This window comes from Mus musculus, chromosome 6 (assembly GCF_000001635.26).
Source record: "Mus musculus strain C57BL/6J chromosome 6, GRCm38.p6 C57BL/6J".
In the NCBI taxonomy this organism is placed as follows: Eukaryota; Metazoa; Chordata; class Mammalia; order Rodentia; family Muridae; genus Mus; species Mus musculus.
In genome coordinates, this window is record NC_000072.6 from 54,280,458 (window position 1) to 54,306,421 (window position 25,964).

The 25,964-nt window shown below is 44.7% G+C and overlaps 1 protein-coding gene and 1 long non-coding RNA gene across 7 annotated transcripts in view; one reads left to right on the forward strand and one right to left on the reverse strand.

The window, feature by feature from the left end:
• Nucleotides 1–21,355, forward strand: part of Chn2 (chimerin 2) — a 261,881-nt gene extending 240,526 nt beyond the window's left edge. For 4 of the 6 annotated variants that reach the window (NM_001163640.1, NM_001311133.1, NM_001311134.1 and 1 more), the window contains 6 exons: nucleotides 5,637–5,721; nucleotides 9,810–9,983; nucleotides 12,581–12,658; nucleotides 15,327–15,464; nucleotides 17,588–17,693; nucleotides 19,616–21,355. In NM_001163640.1, the coding sequence (NP_001157112.1) occupies nucleotides 5,637–5,721; nucleotides 9,810–9,983; nucleotides 12,581–12,658; nucleotides 15,327–15,464; nucleotides 17,588–17,693; nucleotides 19,616–19,787 (753 nt within the window). In that variant the 3' untranslated portion in view covers nucleotides 19,788–21,355. The remainder of the gene's footprint in view (nucleotides 1–5,636; nucleotides 5,722–9,809; nucleotides 9,984–12,580; nucleotides 12,659–15,326; nucleotides 15,465–17,587; nucleotides 17,694–19,615) is intronic. The other 2 variants (XM_030255589.1, XM_006506578.4) reach the window with 1 other exon arrangement.
• The window catches only part of 9130019P16Rik (RIKEN cDNA 9130019P16 gene), a 160,541-nt gene that overhangs the window by 10,777 nt on the left and 123,800 nt on the right, over nucleotides 1–25,964 (reverse strand). Inside the window, exons 7-13 of the long non-coding RNA NR_033635.1 lie at nucleotides 22,099–22,226; nucleotides 20,334–20,845; nucleotides 19,958–19,997; nucleotides 19,474–19,608; nucleotides 14,862–14,914; nucleotides 12,314–12,461; nucleotides 9,344–9,424 (exon numbers count right to left, since the gene is read on the reverse strand). This is a non-coding gene — a long non-coding RNA (RIKEN cDNA 9130019P16 gene). The remainder of the gene's footprint in view (nucleotides 1–9,343; nucleotides 9,425–12,313; nucleotides 12,462–14,861; nucleotides 14,915–19,473; nucleotides 19,609–19,957; nucleotides 19,998–20,333; nucleotides 20,846–22,098; nucleotides 22,227–25,964) is intronic.

Below are 25,964 nucleotides of genomic sequence, written 5' to 3' on the forward strand. Positions count from 1 at the left end.
GGGAAGGTCACAGGTGAATGGGATAGGATGCTTTTCATCCCTCCATCACCCTCCCACACTAAGTGAGCAGCACACCATGCTGAGGTGCACCTGTCACTGCTGGGTACCAAACACGTCCTTCACAGTACACTGCGGGTGGTGGTATTATTTTTTTTTTGATTTGTTCATATTATAGTTAGCAGCCAGCTTTTGTAAATGTTCTGTGTGCTTTTTGAAAATCATATGTCCTTTGAATTATTTGGTACAAAGCCCCTTTCCTATAACTACATCTATTCATCAGTTTTTGCAAATACATGTTGAACTCTTTATAATGGTGGAATTGTCAACTTTTCCCTTATAAACTTTCCTGTGTTTACTTTAGATTTTTGAAACGGGGTTGTCATATTGGTGTATAAGCTCAAAGTGGTTATATCTTTCTGGTAAAATTTACTAATTGCTAGGCTGTTTTCATTGCTTAACATGCAAATAGGTCTACCTGACTTATTGGGTTCGCCTGGCTAACTAGCATTTCTGAGGTGCATCTTTTTGGTTGTGATATTTCTCTTGGTATTGTGTTTTGAGAGTGTTTCTTGTAAATATTTGTTAACTAGCATCTACAAGTCTGTTTGTCCTGAGTGTGCTCACTAGAGAACTATAAATATTTTACAGATGCACACTGATCTCATTGCTTTTCCTCTTTCTTACTTTTTATCGCCATGATCAAATCTGTTTGTCATTTGTCCCCTGTGTATATTTTTCTTAATTTATAGATTCTGGGCCTTTATTCTATATGCTCAAAAAACCCATTATGTGTGTGATTACTTAAAACGTCCCTCAGCTAATAAATAGCTCTTCTTACATCTCCCAAACTCTAAGGCTCAGGGAAGGCCTCCGTTCTCTCCTGCGTTCAGTCCTTTTCATCTCCCACCCTATTCTGGAGACACTGAAGTGATTCTTCTTCGTGCTGATGTCTTATGCAGGTAGAACTGAGGGGCTGGCCCATTTTCTTCCTCTCAGTCACCACTGCATCCTGGCCTGGCAGGAACTCCTTCCTCTGGTTCCTGCCCCGCATAGAAGCATAGCCTTTATCTCTTCCCATGAGGCTTGAAAATCCTCATTGTCTATCAGAAAGTATCAATTTACCCTTCTCTATAATCAAGTGGGTATGAAAGTTAGGCTCACGATGTGATGGAGTTATACTATGATCTCTCATCTCATTTTTACTGAGGAAAAAAGTCTGTCTTCGCCCTAATTGCTATCCTTTTCCATGTAAGTGGCTTGGTTATTGCTCTGTCTTCAGGTCTCAGGTTTGAGCAGCTTTGCCGTAATCTGTGTTGAGATAGATTGTTTTTTTATTTACTTTGCTTGGGACTCATTTCACTTTGCTTAATCTGATGTTTCTGGGCCTTTTACTGATCCTGGAAAGTTTTATGTATTCTTCTCTTTCAGTATTGCATCTGTCCATTCCCAATACCCTACCTTCTCACAGCTCCTCGGAGTCCTCATGCCTCTGTGTGCATTGCCGTGTTGTTGTGCATCTGCAATGACTTGTACCAAACCTATTGACAGTTCAACTTGCCCCTATTCTCCATCTGCAGTGACTAATGTCAATCCATTGCCCTGCTGTACATTTATCACTATTGACACTATTATCACTATTGACACTTCAACTTGCCCCAGTGACTTCTACCTTTTAAAAATATTGTCTCTTGAGGCCCCAACTCCCTGTGCTGTCCTCTTTCCCTGAGTGACATCATGGCCAAGTTTCTTCCTGTAGTACTGGGGACAAAAACTAAGACCTCACGCACACTAAACTGCCACTGAGCTACATCCCAAGACTTCGTTCACCTTTTATGTTTTAGCTCTTACTGTGCTTTTTTAATTATTATTATAATTTTCTTTTTGAGAAATTACATGCATAAAATGGAATGTGATCAGATTCCCTTTCCAGGGAATTGCTGGCAGTTGATAACTATTGGAAATGGAAGAATCTCTCTTTTTTGAGGGTGTGGCCGCTGGTAGATTTATCATACTCCAGCGATGACTCTGTGCCCATGGACTTGTGGCCAGAACTAACTGGATGGAGTAGCTTTTCTTTTGTTTTTTGAGATGGTCTTGCCCAGAGAACTTTGACCTTTCACTTCTCCTTCTTCAGTCCCCCTGAGCCACCAGGCCTGACTAGCCAAGCTCCACCAGGCTTGGCTAGCCAAACTCCTTCACAGATTTTCCAATATTTCTCTCTGGTTCTTGGTTTTACACTTGTTCTTCAGCTCAGACTTAACCCTTAAATCTGGGTTCAATCTCCAAAGAGACTTTTCCTGACAAGGTGCCTCCCTAATAGGGCATCTTACCAATATTCAGCATGGTAGCCCACACCTTCCCTGAGGCAGTCTCTACCTGCTGGTTTCTGAAATGACCTTATTCTCTTGGTCATCTTTAAGTAGTGGGGAATGGAGGGCCGGAACAAGCTCTCTCTTTTTGCTTCCTGCCTTCTGCTCTCTACCCCTAATTCCTCTCAATCCATTTATTTGTCCAACTTAAAACATCACCTATATTTTTCAGGCATGGCCGCATGCATCTCTACAGCCCCCACTCCTCCTCTAAGCAACCAGCTTCATGTGACTTCCTGCTTGAACTAACAGATTGGCACCAGAGCATTATCTTTAGCCTAAGCCAACGCCTACACTTCTCCCCACAAGAGCATCTGCCCCACCTCATCAAATGGCATCCCCCTCCCCCTCGAGACTCACACACATTCTCCCTCCTTGTACCTAAGTCAACATCTAGTAATGTACAAACTGTACAAATTCTATCTTGCAAACAGGCCTAATGTGGGCCCTTACCATCTCTCCTGCCAGCACTCTGCTTTGAGCCTCTCTCATTCCTCAAGTAGACTTTTAAGTAGTTCCCAAGCCTGCTCCATGGGAGACAGACACCCTCTCACCCATGCTCAACACAGGTTCAAAATCATCTCTAGAAAGCATCACTTCTCTACTTCTAGCCCTTTGGGAGTGCCTTGTTGAGCCTACTCCAAATCCACATCACAAAGGAAGTGTGAGGTGCCCCCTGTGGCTTTCCTTTTCCTGTCTCCCCTTGTCCTCTCCTCCTCTCTGTTCTAGTCAGTCTTGAGTTGCCTAGTCACACCAAGCTCTTTTGTTCCTACAGCATCGGCCATAATTCCTTCTGCCCCACTGTTCCCTGTCCTTCCCCTACAAAGCCCTATTCTTCTCCCATTAAATCTTCCAGGACCATGGAGGAAAGTGCCCCTCCCCCTTTCTTGCTATAGGAGCAGCCCCACCTTTCTGCTGTAGCCCCCTGTCATACCATTTCTCTTGTATCTTATACATTAATTTTTGCCTTGTAGTGCAACTTTAACAGTATTTTTGATGATTTTTTAAATTAGGTATTATCTTCATTTACATTTCAAATGCTATCCCAAAAGTCCCCCATACCCTCCCGTCCCCACTCACCTATCCACCCACTCCCACTTCTTGGCCCTGGTGTTCCCCTGTACTGAGGCATATTAAAAAAAAAACTTGTTATTTTTGTTTGTTGTTGTTGTTGTTATTGTTGTTGTTGTTTTTCGAGACAGGGTTTCTCTGTATAGCCCTGGCTGTCCTGGAACTCACTCTGAAGACCAGGCTGGCCTCGAACTCAGAAATCCGCCTGCCTCTGCCTCCCGAGTGCTGGAATTAAAGGCATGCGCCACCACGCCTGGCTTTCAACAGTATATTAATAATCAATTTTCCTGCCAAAATTGACTAGCTCCTTTTGCACTTTTTCTAGTAAAACATTAATGGTTGTTGAACTCAGAAACGTGTTCAGCTCTCGGTGGCTCATTTTCCTCAACGGTTCTTGTAGTCTGGAGTTCTGTGTCCATAGGCCTAGAAATGAGTCATGGCAGTGGCCTCTGAAAACGCAAGTGCCTCATGGATTCTCTGCATTCCTGCCAGGAATGCTTTGTCGTGGGGGTAGTTTCATACCCGAACAGAACACTTCTCCATTTAGCTTCCAAGAACAGAGGAGGTCGGCACATTCAGGGTGGTATGGCCATAAATGCACTTCTCCATTTAGGTGAAAGCTATTTTTGAGACCAGTGTCACCATTTTTTTCAGAACAGGAACAATGTCCTGGGCAACTGGATGAGCTAACATACCAGAAAGGCAATTATAGCGTAGTTTTACTGCGCAGCTCCATGGCCATAGGCGCTCCTTCACGTTCATTGCCATGCCTTCTCTTCCTCTTGCCATTCAGCCTCGAGTTCCATTGGAAGGCTGATTTGGCTTGCCACTCTGTAGACATGGTTGCCAGCCTGTGTAGATGAACAAAGAAATTGATGGGCTGCTCCTGAATTGATGGGCTGCTCCTGAATTGATGAGCCTCTCCTTCTTCGGGAGTCTCAGGTCCGCAGCTTCTCCTCAGGAAACACTCACCTTCCCACACTGGGATCGTATTTTTTACATTGGTTTGTTTGTTTGTTAACTAAAAATAGTGTTCCTTGAAATTAGTACATTGGCCTCCTAGCTTGTTAAAAATAATATTGTCTGTCTCACCTTACCTGTTCATTGGAGTTTAAAGAAAGTTTGAACAGGCTTTGTAACAACCCAATCCAGCCCCTTCTCACATAGATTCATGGCCTCCTCGCTACGGTGAGTTTTGGCTCATCTTGGCCAGGCTCCAGAGCAAGGACTCCCCTACTTCTGCCTTCGAACGTCCTCAGTGCTGGAGAACAGTTTTGCTTTCTGTTGTGCTGTGCTGTGTTGTGCTGTGCTGTTTCATGCTATGCTGTGCTGTGCTGTGCTGTTCCATGCTATGCTATGCTATGCTATGCTGTTCCATGCTATGCTATGCTATGCTATGCTATGCTATGCTATGCTATGCTATGCTATGCTATGCTATGCTATGCTATGCTATGCTATGCTATGCTGTGCGATACCATGCTGATTCCTGGATTAATACATGATCCCACATCTGAGTAATCTGACATAAGACCATTGGTATCATTTGGAATATTTAACAGCTGGCTGAGCCGCTGGCCAGCCAGGAGAACCTTTTAACTTGCTCACCTGAAGGCTATGGCAGAGCTGGCTAACTCTAGCTCCTGTCCCTAGGGAAAGCCACTCCACGGGTCCATGAGCCTGAGTTTTTAGCCAACTCCTTTACTTTTTTAAATGATTTTTTTTCCTGGAAGTGGCCCAATGCCTTGGAACCTTTTAATTATCCCCTAACCATGGCTTATTTATATCTGGCTAGAAATTCTACACCTAGATGGAGCAACTTCAGTAAGTGTACACAGTAATTGACTTCTTCTGCCCAAAACAACTTGCCGAGCTAAATGCAGGATGGAGTAACCTAGCAGCCAATTCAGGATATCTTGGGTTTGCACTCCCAGAGCCTCCTTGGGATGAGAGCCTCACCCATAGCTGAGGATGTCTGTAATCTCATTGTTCCCCTACCTTCTGCTCTTCCCAGAGGATGCTAGATCCATGGAGAGCTTTAAAGATCAAAGCCTGTCTCTATCTCTTCCAGGGCAGTTTGCAACTCTGCCTCACTGGATGGAAGAGCCCAGTGACAGAGCGTTGCTGCTGGGATTCCTGTCTGTTTCATGTTTTGCCTCTAGGTGACTGAACCTTCTTTACTCTCTGTTTGGCTCACAGGTGCACACATTCCGGGGCCCACACTGGTGTGAATACTGTGCCAATTTTATGTGGGGGCTCATCGCCCAGGGAGTCCGGTGTTCAGGTAAACACTAAACTTCCTCCTCTTCTGGTTATATCAAGTGCCATCTTGTTGGGTGGTAAGCATCCTTCAGAGCTAGGAACTGTACTCAGAAGAGTTCAAAAATCCAGCTTCCTTAAGGGCTCAGCGCCTCTCTCTGCTTGTTGGGGACACCATTCTAAGTGTCTGCAACACGGAAATAGATCTTATGTTCATACAGGGTTTACAAAACAAACAAAGAAATACACTTCTTTAAAATAGACCTGCCTCTCCAAATGGGCAGTCACCCTTAAGAGGAAAGGGTTTAAACAGATTCTAATGGGATTGCATAGACTTCTACAATGCTGCACCTTGCTCCCACCCCACTTTACTACAGTAGACGGGACATAGAAACAGAATGTGGGTGAGCACAGTGAGTGTGTGAGGTGCTTCTCTTCACCATGCCCCGCAGCCTCACCAAAAGATCCAAAGGGAGATATGGTTGTCTCCTATTGAATGAACAGGAGATGGAGCCTAGAGGCGATGGCTGATTACCAGATAGTAAATGGTGAACTGCACATTTAAAAGCAGCCAGAATCCAGAACTCATATTCTGTACTTTGCCATTAGATCAGTAGTGAAATCACCTCCCTTCTTTTTTAAAATAATGTTCTTTTTCATCCTTTGAGAATTGTATTCACTATATTTTGATCACACTCATTTGATTTCATATACTTCAAGATAGTTTGAATCCCTGCGTGTTTTCCATCTCAAATTGGATGCATACCCCAGCTGCAAATATCATGGAGCGCATCTTTAAGACATGGGAAACAAAATGCAAAGGGTTGCCAGAGCAACCTGCCAGCTGAGCTTCCTCACTCACCCTGCCATGCTTTTCCTGGCACACACTGGTGCTGAGAGCAAGAACAGCCACTGCTGGTGTTGATGTGGGGTGCCATTCTGGGGCTGCTGCTCTGGGGCTTCCGCTCTGGGGCTGCTTGCCTCCTTTCCAGGTCGTGGCAAACAGTCAGCTGAGGGCTCCCACTGAAGGGTTCCTCTTTCCCGTGCTGCCCACTTAGCTCATGGGATCACACATCCTCTGGGTTCCTTTCTACCTGGACGGTGCTTTCTCAGCTCCCATTCTATAAGCACAGCCACACCCACTCAGTGCCTAACTGGTGTGTGATACTTCCAGCTTTCCATCCTGGGTCCCAAGGCAAGCCCAACACAGAAGCAGCCTCTCCCGGGTGTTCTAATGCCCTCCTGAACACAGAACAAACAGACCTGCAAGCTTCACAAAGCACCTCACAGCTCAAACCCCAATAGTATAGGTCAACGTCGTGCATTGCTCCGAGGTTATTAGTTTGGTCTCTCTAGATTATACCTACCAAAAATATCCCTTGTCACCGATATTATCCAGTTTCAGCAGGAAATTAGTCCAAAGTCAATATTATGGAAACAGAACTCTGGGCTCTAGTTAGCTGTCATCAGCAACTTTCTCTAGGATGGAAGGGCTCTGAGATTTTTGTTTTTCTGTTTCTATTTTGTTTTAAATGAAATATACTGTAAGGTTATATAGTAAGTTTTCTCCAGTGGTTACTTTTTTATTTAATATTTCCCCCAAAGAGCCGGAAGACTAGAAACTGGTCATTGATAGGCAAGGGCACCACTGCAGACCTCAGTTCTGCATGATGTATGGACATAGATATTTTTAGGATCCAGACTTTCTTTGGGTGCATGGAGTTCTGTTAATTTATAAAACTTCACATTTTATATTTGCTATGAAACATCCTAACTTTATAGGATCTGTGTTCTATGTAGACACACTACAGATGTTTAAGTTTGTAGGAGAATTAATCGTAGAATCGCAGTGCCTGTATCAGACACTTGCGGCCCATGCTCAAACAGCATCACTCACCATGGTGGACAAGTACAGAGAACCTGAGTCCACTGATGGACGAACAGGTAAGGTGGCATAGGCTCGCACTGCGGTGTTCATCAGTATTATGAAAGGCAAGGAGCCCAAGCAAAGTGCCAAGGAATACAGCTGTTAGAATCCAGGTAGAATCCACTGGCTCTCACTGCTGGGGAGTGAACCCAGGGCGTGTGTGTGAACCCTAATGTACGCCGCAACGTGGATGAGCTCGAAAGACAAGGTGATCCATCTAACAGTCCATTCACATGATTACAAAGCTGGCATGAATCTGCTCACACCAAGTACCTAAAACCATCAAATTCACAGGCAGAGAGACTAGGTCTCCTGGGTGCTGGGGGTGGTCAGCTAGGGCTTGCTGTTTATCGGGCACCAAGTTGTAGCTTTGCAGGAACAAACAAGCTTTCGAGGCAGATGTTGGCTGTACCTCAAACAATGTCCTTAATCCCACCGAATGCTCAACTTCAAAATGCTGAAGCAGCCAGATCTCTTGATAGAACCAGACTGGGCTATGTAGCAAGCTCCAGGCCAGCCTCACAGGCAGAGAGACTAGGTCTCCTGGGTGCTGGGGGTGGTCAGCTAGGGCTTGCTGTTTATCGGGCACCAAGTTGTAGCTTTGCAGGAACAAACAAGCTTTCGAGGCAGATGTTGGCTGTACCTCAAACAATGTCCTTAATCCCACCGAATGCTCAACTTCAAAATGCTGAAGCAGCCAGATCTCTTGATAGAACCAGACTGGGCTATGTAGCAAGCTCCAGGCCAGCCATGGATTCACAATGAGGCCCAGATTCCAACATATAAACAAATATATAAATAAAAAATTAATGGCTAAAATGGTAAATATACCTGCTACAATTTAAAAACAACAACAAAAAAAACCCTCTAAGTTTATGCAGTGAAGTAAAATTTACTAATAAAAGAACAGCTGGGTAGGCCTCTGTGTCTCCTATCCCTTTGCCTGCTGTATTTGACTTAGTGGTGGCACAGTGCGAGATTGGAGACACTATATCTATTTGACCTTCATTATCACCTGGTGCTGGTGTAATTCCCACTTTGTAAACCAGGATCCCAAGAAGAAAACCAAATTCTGGTTAACTCCGTCCAAATTTACATCTGCTAAGTAGCTCCATCAAAATGAAACTGAAATTGCATTTGGATTTAGTTGAATTTCATATGCTGATTAAGCTAAGACTGTTAGAAATTTTTCCTTTGAAAGGAAGAGCAGAGAACTGAGCCAAGAAAACCTACCAGGGAATCATGACTGGTGTCTGCATGGAAATCTGTACCTGTCAGACCTTTGAAACAATTGACCACAATATTCACTATTGTGCATGTGTCATAGATGTATGGAAATATTATTTTCATACATAGGGAAAACAATATTCGAAGACACTCTAAGTGCCCAGCTCATTCACATCGTGGCATTAAACTTTCACTTTCCGGAATGCAAACTGTGTTTCCTGATTGTGGATGCCAGCTGCTAACAAGACTTTTAATTTGTGCATTGAACTTAAAAGCACCTTTTTGGCTTTGGCCCTGGAATATAAGCTTTATAAATAATTACTGTAATCATCACATTACAAGGCATTGTCGTCAAATATCAGCTCTCCCATCCTCCCACCCGGGTTCAGTTAGACGTCACTTCCACTATGTCAACAGTAAAGCAAGTGCAAGAGGAATGAGCCCCTCCACCTGCCAGCAGGAAAGTCAGCGATAGAAACTACAGGCTGCTCACCAGGAAAGGCAGACTGAATACAAGTCAGGAACTCTTCAAATCAAAGACCAGTCCGCCGTCATTCCTGCAAACAGAGCAACTCTGTATCTCAAAAAAAAAAAAAAAAAAAAAAAAAAAAAAAAGGATCAATAAGGGCACAGCCTAGAATGAGCCATGACTATCTCCGAGAACCTATGCCCCAAACACTGTGGGAAGCCTACTAGCAAACCTGACCTGTGACCTCACTATCTCAGGAAGGTTTCCTGTTCTTCTGGTCTGGAAAACTGCCAAGAGGACAGTGCAGTCAGAGTCAAACTGAATCTGATATTTATCTGGTGGATATCTTTATACCTCTTGATGGGGTGGGCATTCCGGGGAAGTCCATCCAACCCTTGGGTACTGTAGTATGCACCTCTGGCAGCACATAGTTTGTCTTGGGGTTTGATGAAGGGACCCAGTGACGCTAATGTGGCTTCCTTGTTCACAGATTGTGGGTTAAACGTACACAAACAGTGCTCCAAGCACGTCCCCAATGACTGCCAGCCAGATCTCAAGAGGATCAAGAAAGTGTACTGCTGTGACCTCACCACGCTTGTCAAAGCTCACAACACTCAGAGACCCATGGTGGTGGACATATGTATTCGGGAAATTGAAGCAAGAGGTTTGGAAAATACTCTCTAACTGTTGTATTTATGTTATATTAATTATATTACATGTACTGTGTTATATTGTATTGATTTAGCTTTTTATTTTTTAATTGAGGAAACTGACTCATTTTAGTGCCCCCTTTAGGACAATGGCTTGCATACACACAAAAAGCACTACAGATAAATACGCTATAATAGCCAAATAATCAGGTCGAATTCCACTCCTGTATAAGCCATGCATGTCCACGTTCTGCAAATGTTTACTGAACGTTTACTACAGGCTAGAGAGCAATGATCTGAAAGTCTCTGTTCTCAACCTCAAGAATCCATACTGGAGACTCATTCGGGGAGTCAGGGAGACAAGTAAACACACGACTGTACCCTAAAGCTCCACAGAGGAAGGGGTCTTCAGCTTGTTTGAGGACCTCCAACAAGGGACAAGGGACTGGTCCCCTTTTGAATATGCTTCCTCCCGTGTGCCCCAGCAGCTGGTGAGGAGATCAGACCAAGTCTATCCGCATGAAGGACCTGGTACATGCCAGTATGCAGGGAGCATCGTGTGCTCTTTCTTTCTACTTCATTGGCATGGCCAAGGGTTTTAGTTACTGTTGTAGAAAACATTTAACCTCAAATCAGGGGTTTCTACTCTGCCTTTGCTCATTCAGTTCCCAGATAAGACACACAACTTTTATATTTATAATAAGCCTTATGCACTAGAGCTGGGCAGATATTAACCCTCTGTTATTGGTATCTATTTCCCTATCAAGAACCCTGAGTTATAACTGGCTATATTCTTCACAAACTGCTCTTAACCCTAAGTTTTTTCATAACTCACCTACCCCATGGTGACTTCTCCCCTCTCCACTACCTTCTCCCTCTCTCCTTGTGGTCCTCCTCTGACCCCAATCCTGGGAACCCCAACCCCACCTCTATCTTCTGCCTAGCTATAGGCATTTTCATTCCCCAATCAGGGATAATTTGGGGAGCAAGATTACATAACATCACTTGAGTACATGGGGATTCTATCATCTCTGGGGGGCAGCTAGGCTTGGGGATGGACTAATATTTAACATTACAATACATAGCAAAAACAAAAACAAAACCCTAAACCTCAACAAGTTACTTTTGTTGTTGCTTTACCAAAAAGCCAGACAACAGCCCCTGGAGGAAGGGAGCATTTATTTTGGCTCATGTGTTGGGAGTATAGTTCATCATAGGAAGCTTCGGTCAGAGAAATGTAGCCTGAAGGGTCACACTGTGTCTACAGTAAACAAAACAAACACCCCAGAGAGGTGACTGCTAGTACTGTGGATACTGTTCTCAAACCAAATGTTTCATTAGAGTAAAGGGATAGGAGAACTGTTAACGGAGGATGGCTGGCAGCCTCTACTGCTCTGCCAACTCTAGCCCATAGCTTGGGACTGCCTCTAGATGTCCTTTTCCCTCTATAAAGGAGCTGTGTGCCTACAGCTGTGTATTCCTGTAAACTGCTACGACCTCCCCCTCTGGCAATGCCTGTCTCATTCTTGCAGAGATGAGCTTGCATGACCGCCTGGAACAGAGTGGCACACTGGGTTTATCTTGTGGGTTGCTTCCAGTTGATCAAGAGTCACTACTATCTAAGCATGCCTATCTGAGAGCAGAGATGAGATTAACTAAGGATGTCTGCCATGAGACAGTAGAGCCTCGTCAGATTGAGCATGCCTACCACAGTCCCAGGGAAGAGCAGAGGCACCCATCCCTTGTATTCAGTACAAGGTTACTGGCAGATATTACCATAAGAGTAGAAATTTAAAGCCGGGAAGTGTGTTAGTTATCCAAAGTTTGACAGAATAGTTGTTTACTTGTTTTTGCGTAGCTCAGTTTTGACACCAGTTCAGTTTTGGCATTTGGAATCTGAAACCTGATCCTCTAATCCTGTTGCTGTTTTCATCTTACATGACACCCACTGGGTGAAGGAGAGCGAACTAGGTTCAACATGTTTCCAACACATCAGTATAGTTTGACAGACAGACATCCTCTTTCTTACCTTGATTAAGTTTTCAGACCATTAAATAGAATTGAACTTGACTGCATCTGTTTATATAATTAGCTATCTAAAAGCAGAATAAATCAAGCACACTTAGCATATTATCTTACCTATGATTTAACATGAAATGTTATAAATTTTAGATTTCTCCAATGAAGTCAGGATAATCTGTGCCACACACATTCAAGGGTGGCTATGTCCAATACACCTGAATAAGTTGCCAGGCAGAAAACTGGGCTCTGGCTGCATCAGTAAAGTAGGTGTGCAGAAGTGATGAACAGAGGTAGTTAGAGAGAACCTCAGATCTCAACTCACTTTGTAGCCAGCCAGGAGGAAGAGCTGGTCTCCACGAGATGCCCATCTCCACCAATCAGATGGAGACAGGCACCTGTGGAGATTGGCAGGAAGATTCCAGGGTCTTGGACTGCAGGGCGGGAGGCATCAATCAGATCACTCGGTGCAGCTATAACATGAGAGTGACTTTATTAGATACCATGGGAAAGCAAAGTTGAAGTCTCCTCCTCTCTCTTGCCGCCCCCACCCCCACCCCCACCCAACCCCCACCCCACCCCTGACCTGCAGGATTAAAGTCAGAAGGGCTTTACAGAGTCTCTGGATTCACAGAACACATTGAAGATGTCAAGATGGCGTTTGACAGAGGTGAGTGCGAACCGTCTCTAATGCTACCTTATTCTGATACTCTCTGTGCTACAACGGGAGCTCACTTAGAGTGGAAGTAGGGACTGGGAAATACTGAAAGACAGGTCAGCTCACGAGGAATTGTGTGTAAAAGATGATTGGAAGGGGCAGCCTGTCCACACACCACACACATCAGAGGATGCAGCTCAATTCAGGATCTCGCTCATCAAACTCTCCTCTCGGAGCTCTGGAGAAGGGAGCTGGGGATGAATGCATGGGGACAGGAGTTAAGTCCTCTGTCTTTTAGGGACACACACTGCACAGGAGCCTTGTCTCTTAACATCATACCGTTCAATTGCCTATCATATCTGCTATACATTTGCCGTCTTGGTTTGTGCTTTTATCTGTTTCATAGCTTCTTTTAAAATGTGGAACCAAATTTGCTTAGGCATTTATGCTTTAAATTCTCCATGTAAAATGTGTTAATAGTCCCCATATAATTGAACAGTGTTTATCTGAGAAAAAAATCTCACAACCTGTTTGTTAAGTGAAATGGATTGATGTTAATAATAAAAGGGGGTTGAGGATCGCAGGAGAACACAACGCATAGAATCAACTAATCAGAGCCTGTAGCTGCTCACGGAGGCTGATGTGGCAAGCATAGAGCCTGCATTAGTTTGTGCTAGGTCCTCTGTATATGTGTATGGTTGTTAGCTTGTGTTTTTATAGGATTTCTAACAATGAGGGTAGGGGTGTCTCTGACTCCTTCACCTGCTCTTGGGACCCTTCCCTCCTATGGAGTTGCCTCATCCACCCTTGATGTGAGAGCCTGTGCCTGATCTTAGTGTATCTTGTTATGTCATGTTTGGCTTCTATCCCTGGGAGGCCTGCACTTTGCTGAAGGGAAAGGGAAGAGAGGATCTGAGAGAGAAAGGAGGTGGGGGAGGAGCTGGGAGAAGTGGTGGGAGGGGAAACTGAGGTCAGGACGTATGGTATGAAAGAAGAATGAATGATATTTTTAAAAAGGAAAAAAGAAAAATAAAGAAAAACATGACTTAAGGCTGGCAAGATGCCTCAGTGAGTGAGCACTTGCCACCAAGCCTTACAACCAGTGTCCAGCCCCCTGACACATGATGGGAAGATAATCACGTCCTACATGTCCCCTGACTGTCATTCATGTACCATGGCACAGACAGGCCCCCTAAAAAGAAATATAATTTTAAAAAAATATAGTACTTCAAAGTGCTGGGAAGATAGCTCAGCAGATAAGAGCACTTGGTGCCCAAACATGAGGATCTGCATTCAAATCCCCAGCGCCCATGTAAAAATCTGGGTGTGGTCTCAGGTGTAAGTAAGGTATATATTTTAGCTAGCCCGTATAAAAGACACACAATCCTGGTACATACATGTGCATATACTGTGTATGCATACATGTATATACACTGTACACCACACACACACACACACACACACACACACACACACGATGCCTTGGGAATGAGCATAAAAACATTTTATTTCCAAGCTGATAGCCTAGATTGGGCAGGTTGTGAGCTACTCTATCTTGTATCCCAGCCATGTGTCCCTTGTTACTTGCTGTTTGAATCTATTCTAGGTTATTTCTGGTCCATCTGCCTATCTTCAGGGTCCACTTCTCCTGGTCACATGCTAACAGTCCATCTCCTATCCTTGCATCCTTTTCCTCTCTCTGTCACCTTTTTCCTTTCCCCTTGGTCTCTCCTGAGACCCCTCACTCAATCCTCAAGTCAACTTTTCTCTCTCTACTGCCCAGTCACAGGCTCTATTCTTCTATTAACCAGTTAACTTTAAGTTGGGGAGCAAGGTTTACATAGCATCACTTGGTGTACATGGGGACATGTTCTTTGGTATAACCAGATCGTGAGGGCTAGTATTAGCATTTGAATACATACAGTACGAGGCCAACCCCAATATTCAAGAGTGCCTGTGACCTCAACACTGTGTAATTATAGGAAGATAGCTGGGGCTTGAGGACCACCACCCTAGCTCCTGATTTCATGCGGGGCACACATGTATGTTCATACATTGTGCACGCACACACACACACACACACACACACACACACACACACAAAATGCCTTGAGAATGAGCATAACAATTGGCAAGGAATATAATTGCATCTATGCTATGAGCCAGGGTAGGAAGGGTCAAATTCAAAGAAACTTCAGCAAGCCTGAAAAATTACCTTAGACACCAACAGTTGCTATATATGATCTTCTAGTCCAAGGCCAAAGAACACTGGCAAAGAAAACATAAAGATTTAAAATCATATAGCCTCAAAACTCATGTTTTGTTATGACATTTTCATACACGTGTATCATCATATGTCATTTCTCTGGTGCTCTATTGTGAAGCCGTGTATCTGAAGTAGCCATTACTATGATACATTTCTGTTGCGCTGTTAGCGGGGACTGGGAATCACGGAAGTGCTTCTAATCTACCCTGCTGCACGCTTGTCTGTATCCACTCTTCATAGCCTGTGCCACTCCCCCCAGGTCCTCTCTGTTACCCCAAGACCCTAACATGATTAGGAGCTGAGAAGGTGAGACCGAGACACTGAAGCTTGCCAGGACGTGTTCTATGTTGGATCTCTTTTTCCTGTCCCTTGTTTAACCTGGTGAAATAAGATCTAAGTGAGACTGTTTTTCAGATGGTGAAAAGGCGGATATCTCTGCCAACATCTACCCAGACATAAACATCATCACTGGAGCCCTGAAACTGTACTTCCGAGACTTACCCATCCCTATCATCACATATGACACCTACTCCAAATTTATAGAGGCAGCAAGTAAGTACAGAGAACCATAGACCTCCTGATCTCAGGGGAATGAAAATCTTCCAAGATTTTCATGAGTGTTGGCTTTGTCAATCGAGGGCACAGAAGTGCAGCAAATAGAAACCTAGCTGGAACTCACCAAGTCCCCCCAGTTCATACTCGCCCAGCTCTGCAGGCAGGAGCTGAGAGCCAGGCGGCTCTGTCCCTCATCCTTTCTCCCTATTTCTGGGACACTGACACAGGCAGACCAATTCAGATATTTGCTGAAAGTACATTTCTATAATTAAAAAAAAAAGGCATTCTCCAACACAGGACTCGTAAACCATTGCTGCCCATTGTGCAGAATCACACTGTGAATCAATTAAAACCACACCCAGGCTTTGCCTGCTCATGCCGTTCAAGGTTAATAGAAGTAGCCAGGTGTAGAGCTGCATATTCCTAACACTTAAGGGAGTGGAGTCAGGGAGATTTGGAGATCAAGGCCAGCCTGGGTTATATCGTCAGACCTTGGGTTAAAAAGATAGACTTGTGTTAAAATGATAGATAGCTGTCTTATTCAGGGTTTCTATTCCTGCACAAACATCATGACCAAGAAGCAAGTTGGGGAGGAAAGGGTTTATCCGGCTTACACTTCCATACTGCTGTTCATCACCAAGGAAGTCAGGACTGGAACTCAAGCAGGTCAGGAAGCAGGAGCTGATGCAGAGGCCATGGAGGGATGTTCTTTACTGGCTTGCCTCACCTGGCTTGCTCAGCCTGCTTTCTTATAGAACCAAGACTACCAGCCCAGAGATGGTCCCACTCACAAGGGGCCTTTCCCCCTTGATCACTAATTGAGAAAATGCCTTACAGTTGGATCTCATGGAGGCATTTCCTCAACTGAAGCTCCTTTCTCTGTGATAACTCCAGCTGTGTCAAGTTGACACAAAACTAGCCAGTACAATAGCCAAGAGCAACAGTGTTTACTGTGTCAAGTACTATGCTAGGACCACTTATTGATATCTTCTAGTTGATTTTCTTAATCCATCCCATGAAGTAAAGATGATAATCTGATGTTAGAGGATGGACAGCTAGCGTGGAGAACTGTCCTGACATGCCCATGAGCATGTATCTTCTATCACCCAACAGTTGACCTCAGCTGTATCCAGTGCTGACCAATAGAGCCCACTGCTCCTGGGAGAGCAGGAGGAAAGGATATGTCAAGAGAAGGGGCCACACTTTGCCTGGTACCAGGCAGTGACAATGTAGGAAGTGCTCAGATGCTGAGATGCATGGGAGAGAGGCCAAGCCTTCTCTAAGGAACTTCTTTTGGCTTTGTGGACCATCGTGTATCTTTAAAGGCATCAGCACACTTGTATAAGTTGCCTGACAGGGTTTCCTGGCAAGGGCCTGTTCAGATCCATGCACAATAGATTCTCCAGATGGACTGTGGTCCTTCCCCCCTAAAAAGACCATTCTTTCCTGGGTTCTCGTGGTCCTAGGTAGAGAAGGTTCTAGCAGCTGAATACAATTGTCCCAGGGGGGGTGGCAGGAGGACTTTCCTTGAGTGCCTGCCAATACCTGTCAGTGGCCCAAAGTCCACACACTCTTCCTGCCATTGTTAATGTGCCTAGTATCTGCTTCTTACCAAAGGTTGCATATGAAGTTAACCCTTGCAGTACCTTTGTGGAAATGCCTTTATTTATGGCATTGTTGATTGGCCCATCTGCCAATGTGCTTGCACTGAAAAAAAAAATGTATTTGATACAGAGGCCTGGTAGAGAAAGAGTCATTTGACAACTTCAAGGGCACACTACCACATGAGACAGAGGAAAGTAGAGCTTTGATTCAACAGATCAGGGCCTCGCTCAGGAGGGCAACACAAACTGCATATACCACCAGAGTTAAGAATTCTATAGGACCCTTGTTCCTATAGAGTACAATAGCCAACTGCTTCGCAGATGTTCATTTAACTAATGAATGATCAATCAGCTCCTTCTGGAATGAGATGGGATACAAGGAAACTGAGTGAAAGAGTATTTGAGACTATATGAAGTTGTAAGATGCCCCTTTTGCAACAAAGACAAAGAAATCAGACTTCCCAACACCCATCTGACTGTTGGTGTCCAGTATTGTTGATTGTACACTCTCTGTAGAAATCTCCAATGCGGATGAGAGGCTGGAAGCTGTCCATGAGGTCCTGATGCTGCTGCCTCCTGCCCACTATGAGACCCTGCGCTACCTGATGATCCACCTGAAAAAGTAAGCCAACACCTCCATCCCTGACCACCCCTGATCTGCCCAGGGCAAGAAGGCATTAGGAAACCCCATGGAGAGTACATAGAGCATCTCTTGGTTGATACAGTGTGGTTTCTAGAAGCTGTGATTGTAACTAGCCAAGGAAGGGAATATTCTTTCCCTTTAAAGGAGACTCCAACTACTCCAGAAAGGCCAACAACTTTCTCATTGCGAAGTGTGGCTGTTCAGCATGAGATGTAACCTGGGCTCTCCTTGGACCACAGCTTCTGTATGCTGACTCTGGGAAAACCTCCCCAGAAGATAGCTCAGTGATGCTGGTTTCCTAATCACAGCTGATTTTTCATCTCCAACTGATCAGCATCAGTTGTCCCAAAAAGAACAGAGGTTTCACTTCAGTGGTGCACCTGGTCCCTTCTGAATCACAGCTGATTCTTCAGCCCCAGCTGACCAGAACTACAGTCCAAACTATTGTATGGACAGCTCAGACAGTCTTTGCTTCCTTCTGACACCTCCCAAGCCAGGCCTCCATCATCTTCACTGTTCTCAGAATTCTTCCAAGATCACACAGAATACACCCCAGTAAGCTTTGAGCACAAAGTTCCAAACACTTCATGGAGTCTGTTAGGACAGCACTCCACTTTTGAGTACTCATGTCTGCCCTAGTTTGGTTTCTATGGCTGTGATAAAGGCCATGACTAAAAGCAGCTAGGGGAGGAAAGGTTTTATTTGGCTTATGTTATCATGCCATACTCCATGATGAGGGAAGTCAGGGCAGGAACTCAAGGCAGGAACATGGAGACAGGAACTGGAGCTGAGGCCATTGAGGAACTCTGCTTACCAGTGGAACTACGTGGCTTCCTCAGGCTACTTACTTATACAACCCAGGACAGCTCAGGAATGGTACTGCCCACAGTGAGATAGATGGGCCATGTTAATCACCAATCTAGGAAATGCCTGAAATGCCAGTCTGCTGGAAGGAAGCCTTTTCTCATTGTGGTTCCTCTTCCCAGAAGGAAGAATGACCTCTTTCCTGTTTGTTTCTCAGCTGTGGAACATGAAAATTATTCAAACTGAATTTACTAAAGCTAACATTAAGTAGCTAATTTGAATCTGCTCCAGGGGAATAGAGAGCCACGGGTTGTCTCTGCACAAAATCTAAGTAGATTTTTAACACGGCATAATCTACTTTCTAGAATTTACTCCTTTTTTTTATCAGTGATGAGCATTCAAAAGACAAAATTCCTGAAGGCAAGAATCTAGAAAATCATTATTCATTTCATAAGGAAACCAGTTAGGGCTTATTAGATTTCCCCCTTAAAGCCTCTTTGCTGCTTCTCTTGATGCTGATCCAACAATAATGATGGCTCTGTACCTCATCCTTTGGGAACCAGGCATAATAAACAATGGGCCTCCAGTCTGGCCACTTTCCAGCCATTCTCCTGCCCCATGATAATAGCCAGGGTCTTCCTAAACACATAGCAGCCTGCTCTACAAACAGTCTTTCTCCTATGGTACAGAGCCTGCCTGCGCTCAGCCCCTCTCCAGTGTGCAGACCACTAGGAAATGGTGACAAAAAGCAGACTTCCATATGAGACCCATGAAGGTACCATGAGTGACCTTCTGTCCCTTCAAACGGATATTCCCTAACTAAAAGTTGCACATTTCTTTAAGAAGGACAGATTGCCAATCCTTAATGTACACAGTTGGTTCTAATAAGTCATTTCCTTCTACTGGCTGAAGGCAGTATCAACAGCTTAAATAAGAAAACAAGTCAGAAAATTACCCGTTAATGAATGTCTTCCTGCTATTCTTACTCTCGATTTTTGCACGCTCCTGACCGCAGAGATGAGCTCAGGCCTGCTGTGCATAGCTAGAATCTCAGTCCTTCTGAAAATCCGCCTGAGGTCTCTGTGCTTGCCTTCCAGGGTTACCATGAATGAAAAGGACAATTTAATGAATGCCGAAAATCTGGGGATCGTGTTTGGGCCCACCCTGATGAGACCCCCTGAGGACAGCACCCTCACCACCCTCCATGACATGCGGTACCAAAAGCTGATCGTGCAGATTTTAATAGAAAACGAAGATGTTCTGTTTTAATCCACCAGGGAAGTGAGCTGATAGAGCTAGTGGAATAAAAACGTTTCTCACACTTGATTTGTTTATTCAAACAAGTGGCAGAATTTCCTGGACCACAGTGGATCGCAGAGTTGGGGACTGTGTCTCCCGCCTCCACGTGAGAGCAAGGGTGAGGGTAGGAAACCCCTTACCTTGGGTCTTTTGCCGTGCCTCGTATGTATGTCTGTTTTGCTGGAAGAGTGATTAATAAATCTTTCTTTAACTTATTAAAAAAAAAAACTAGACTTTTAAGCTTCGGTCTTAACAGTAATAAAAGGGAACTTAGTTCATAAAGGTACTTGGTACAGTATGCATTTCCCACCTTCAAAAAGAGAAGACAATTCTATATGTTAAATGTTAAATGAAACCTATATTGTAAGATGTATTTTATTTTAGCTGCAAGAATGTTATTTTATTTTAGCAAATAGAATCCAATGCAGTGCGTTGGTTATGGCCCTGTATCTTGTCCCCTTCTTGCTGTGATGCCTGGTGAACGTTGACCGTGAATGCAGTGTCACCTTGACATACCTCTGTCCCGATGAGTTCTTCCATGAGAGTTCACACCTCCTCGTGCCCCTGCTTTTCACAGCTCCTGCTCCTCAGCACTGGCTTTTCTGCTGTGAGATAGTGTATGTTCATAGTGTTTCTAGGCTGGTCTGAAGCATCTGCCAATTTCCTTTCTGTGGGCTTTTTGAGGCTTCCCAAAGGATGTTATGGAATTAGTCATGGCCTCTCCATATCTCCCGTGTACATCCTATTACGTGCAGTGTGCACCGCTACACAAAATGACTTGAGGACACTGGATGCAGCTGGACGGTGTCACAGAATTAGCACTTTCCCTCTCCTCAGCCAGGCCCTTGAGACTGATGCCAATGGCAAGTTGAAATTCTTTGCCGCATTTCCATATGGATGAATCATGAACCTTGAAGGATCATTGTTGAATCTTGTTCCTTTCTTTCATTTTATAAACCAATTATTAAATTATGAATAGATAAGGTTGGTATCTTTTAATCAAATGTTTTTCCTTCATAAAAGTTGCTCTGTATGGAAGATAATTTAACATAATTTTATTACTAGAAACACATCCTGTCGGTTATATTTATCTTAGCATGAGATTTCCACACCAAGATCTCTATATTTTGTAACATAGGCAAAAATATTTAAAACAGCAAAAACTGTACATTTAGATTTTTAAAGCCAGTGACTTTCCCTTGATTGTCTGAGATGACCCACACACTGACAAGTCTTGCTTAGAGTGCCCAGAAGAAAACTGCCCTGTTACAGTGATAGAGACTGCAGAAGTGCTCTATTAGCCTCCCCAGGCCCTGCAGGCAGAATCGTGGCATCTGGGGCTCAGTTTGGCTTGCTCTCTGCTGTCACTGTCCCTCATGACTGTACAGATTTGTTTGTTGTGGCTTCTGTTCTTCTTGATACTGTCAATAATAATCTGGAAATGGTTTTATTTTGTGAAGTGAGCAATACTTTGTAATTTATGACAGTGTAATGGAAGGAAAACCATTCCATGTATTAAATACTCTGTCCATCATTTTGGAGCGTGTCAAGGGAGTTGTATCTGGGGGGAGAAGATGAGACTTTTCAAAACGTTGTTTTCATATACATTCGACAGTCGGTTCTATCTTACCAAGTGACAAGATGTAGGAGGACCTAGCAGTCCCCAACTCACCGGAGCTACCCTAAAGAGCTCACCTGGGTAACCCCCCCCCCCAAAGCAGTCCCATGTCACCTGGGCAGCCTGTTCCTCCTGGGTAGCCTTCTGGGAGGTACAGACTCGTCGCTTCTGAAAGGCACATCACACCAATGCCCTATCCTCACCCCCAAGTAACAGCAAAGAGTTTTGAGAAAATGATGCTAGGCCTTGAACAAAGGACAAGGATTTTGGAGTCAGAAAGCCCCAAGTTGATTCTAGACTGACAAGCCTGTTACCAGATCTGACTGGTGGAACCAGGAGGTGGGATGCAGAGGAAGGAAGCTGGGGATGAGTTTGTGCCTCTGGAAATGTGGCAGTAACATCCAGACTGGGACATTTAAAGGACTGTGTGGCCCAAAGCAACCATGGATTTTTCTCCTTATCATTTTAAGAGTGGCTTGGGGAGGGGGGGAGGGGGAGATAGCATCACATGGAACTAGGGAAGAAAGAAGCATGAGAAGAAAAGAATCTGCCATGGGTTAAGGTGAAGCCCCAGCAATATTCAGGACTAACTTGACTCTTTTTTCCAAATGTGATCCTAGCACCTGATTAAAGCAACCTTGCTTTAATCTGTAGCCTACTCACCATGGCATATATCACCCAAACCATCTGGCAGCCTAGCATGGCTTCTTCCACCTGGCTCCACATTCGTTCCAGTGGGATAACACCAAGTATGAAGAATTAGCAGTTCTGAAGATTTCCCCATGTAATTCCTGGAAGGAGGGAGGTGGAGTGAGTGGGAGAGGGCATAGGGAAGGTGGAATGGGGCAGGATGAGTGGAAGAGGGCATCAGGAAGGCGGGAGGGGTGGAGTGAGTGGGAGAAGGCAGTGGGAAGGCGGGGTGGGGGGGAGTGAGTGGGAGAGGGCATAGGGAAGGTGGGATGGGGCAGGATGAGTGGAAGAGGGCATCAGGAAGGCGGGAGGGGTGGAGTGAGTGGGAGAAGGCAGTGAGAAGGCGGGAGGGCACTGTTTTCCTCCCATCACTATAAATGGATTTTCAGAAGCTCTGGTCCAGATTGGGGTTGGGTCTGGTGCATGACTTAAGGATGGCAGCATAGGACAGCAAAGCAGGGGACAATGCAGCTGAGGCACGGGTGGAGTAAGCATCAGGAAGAAACAACATCAGCCAGAGGCCATCTGGGCTGCCCTCAACAGGAAATGCAATGTGAGTGGCTTACACATGCCCAACCTCTAGCCACACCCTATTTATAGATATTTAGGTTTTAAAATGTAACGTTTACTGGCTTCCAACAAACGTGTGTGTCAAGCTTGGGTTACTCTGAAAACCTTACGAGCAAAAAGACTCATCTCATGGGAAGGATTAAATATATGCTTAGTCTGGCTGGAAGAAAGACCTGGTTATGCTAAGGGTTTCAGCTTACATAAGAGATTGGGGAGAAGGGCACTAATGTTTTCAAAGAAACTTATGGTTGTGAATTTGTCCTGTATCTACAGAAAACTAGCCAAGATGCAAGAGACTTTTTACATAGCTATGAGCCACTTTCACATAATGCTACTGTCCTATGAAATCAAGGCACGCCCAATAAAATCAAGATAAGAAATGTTAGCATAGCATTCATTGAACTTCAGACGATCAACTACCATGGGTGTTTCCATGAATTTCTTTTCTGTGGTTGTATCCCAGGATACAGGCCATTCACTCAGCACTAGCTCTTAGGTGGCCTCTGAGATGGCTCCACATACAAAGGCCCCTGCCACACATGTCTGGCAACTGGAGCTCTAGTTCCAGAACCCATGTCAGTGTGAAAGGAGAGAACTGACTCAGCAAAGCTGTCCCCTCCCATACACACACATGCTGTGAATATATACATTCCATCACACACACACACACACAAATTCTAATAAATATAAAATAAAAATAAAAGAGGCCTAGGCTGCGGAGGTAGTTAAATCGATAACAGTACTTGCTACACATGCTTGACAATCTGAGTTTGGTCTCCAAAACTCATCATAAGAAAGAGAGAGCCAATTCCTGAAAGTTGCCCTGTGACCTGCACACAAATGCGGGGGCACATGCTTCTCCATACTCACAGACACACCGTGCACGCTAATAACAAGTCATGAAGGAAATACTATCGTAATTCCCTCAGAGCGTGTGGGAGTGTGCAGGGAGCAGAAACAGACATGAGTAGTTGCTCATAGCAACAAGACTGAGAAGCGGGTAGTATGGGCCAGGTAGAGATAAATACGACTACTTAGGTTGCAGTTAGGAAATGCAGTTGAGAAGTTTTGCTATAGATTAAAGAATCTGATCTAATGCCCAGTTGCTTATCTCACTCAGCATCCGTGCAATATTTTCTAAAACAACAGGCACAAGAACTTGGTGCCATTGGGGAGGAGGGGAGGAGATGCGAAAGGCTAGACCTGGGCATGGTCCGTGACATGGAGATTTATGGTTTTTATTCTTGGGCTGGTGATACAAGTTTGGGAGGAACTCACTGGGGACAATGACCAAGAGCACAGAGGGACCACCCAGGAAAAGCAGGCAGATAGCTCCAGAATACTAACATTCAGGAGAGAAGAAGAGACCGAGGAGATGGGAGATGAGGCCTATTGCAATAGAATAAAATATTGAGGATGGTATGATGACTTCAGAAAATATCTCACCTTATAGGGCTGGAGAGATGGTTCAGTGGGTAAGAGTGCTGGTTGCTCTTACAAAGGACAAGACTTCAGTTCCCAGAACTCAAGTCGGGTGGCTCACAAGTGCCTGTAACTCTAGCTGCCACAGAGCCAGCGTCCTGGCCTTCACACGCACACATGTGCATACACTGAGATATGCATATACGTATCATATAGTGCACTAAGCATGTCCTTGTACTTTTCATTGTTCTTTTGTGTTTGCTAGGCGTCAGGCATCTAACATAGCTAACATGGGAGAGGGTTGCTTCGTTGGATGCTTTGTAAATACAGATAAGCCATACTGTGACCTTACTGTTGCTGTTCCCCTCGCCCAAGTCCATCTGCTGAAATCCCAGTGGAATTGGAGACAGCTTTCCAGTAGGTCATGAGGGTGGGGCCCTACTACTGGAATCAGAGTCCTCATAAAAAAGAGCTCTCCTGTCCTCTCCACTGTGTGCAAACAACCGCTTGTGATACAGGAAGAACTGTCACCAGACAACAAACCTCCGGACATTTTGCTTTTGACTGCCCAGCCTCCAGAAATGTAAGCCCTGAGTGTTTGCAGATCAGACCAGATAGGGCATTTTGTCACAGCAACATTGTTTTAGTTAGAGTTACTGTTGCTGTGATGAAACACTATGACCAAAGCATCTTGTAGTGGAGAGTCACTGTTGCTATGATGAAACACTATGACCAAAGCATCTTGTAGTGGGGGATAGAAGGGTTGCAGGGGTGGGGGCTGGGGTGGGTATTTGGCTTACACTTCCATAGCACTGTTCATCATCATCGAAGGAAGTCAGAGCAAGAACTCAAACAGAGCAGGAACCTGGAAGCAGCAACCGATGCGGAGGCCCTGGAAGAGTGATGTTTACTGGCTGCCTCCATATGACTTACTCAGCCTGCTTTCTTACAGAACTCAAGACTACCAGCCCAGAGCCCCATCCACCATGGGCTGTGCCCTCCCCCATCAGTCACTAATGAAGAAAATGCCCTACAAGGTTGCCCGTAGCCTGATCTTATGGGGGGCATTCTCTCAACTGAGACACCCTCCTTGCTGATGAGTCTAGCTTGTATCCATTTGACATAAAATTCATTAGCACAGGCATAAACAGACTAAGGTAGCTAACACTTTCTTGCCTCCCTTCTGGTATCTGGTTTTTATGTTTCTAATACAAGACATAATGAGGTAGAGTAATTGTCTGTACAGCTACCTCACACTAAAATATAAACACCTTGAGACAAGACTTGTGGCTACCACTTGCATGGCATAGCACTTACCATAGCAAATGGCACATTTCCACTTCTCTTCTGACATCTTCCCTGGCTTCCCAAAGCAGAGAATACAGGAAATGCCAGCCATAGTGTGGGAGAGAGCATATGGGTGGTTTGGAAAACTGATGTGGGAGCAGAGAGGAAAGGGATGAGAGCAAATATCCAGGCTAGCTGAGAGATGAAGAGCCTGCAGTGCCAAGTTAAAGGATGTAAGTTCAAGGATGATAGATCCTCAAGTGGCAAGATGACAGGAAGTCAAAGACCAGAGGCTCCGAGCCAATCAGGATGCTGTTTTGCCAACAGCAATGCAGCGTGGTTCACAGCATGAGGGATGAGAGAAATCCAGGTGTGAATTCCTTAGGATACAGCCAGGACTTACTGGCCAAGTACCAAGTTCAAAGGAGAACGGCTCATGTGGAAACCACAACTTCTGGTTTTCATCACAAAGTAGTTATTTAAGAAAAATAAGAAAATCCAAAAGAAAAGTAGAGCTTTCAGGGAGATTTTGAGGGGTTAGTCTGTGTGTTAGCATCAAT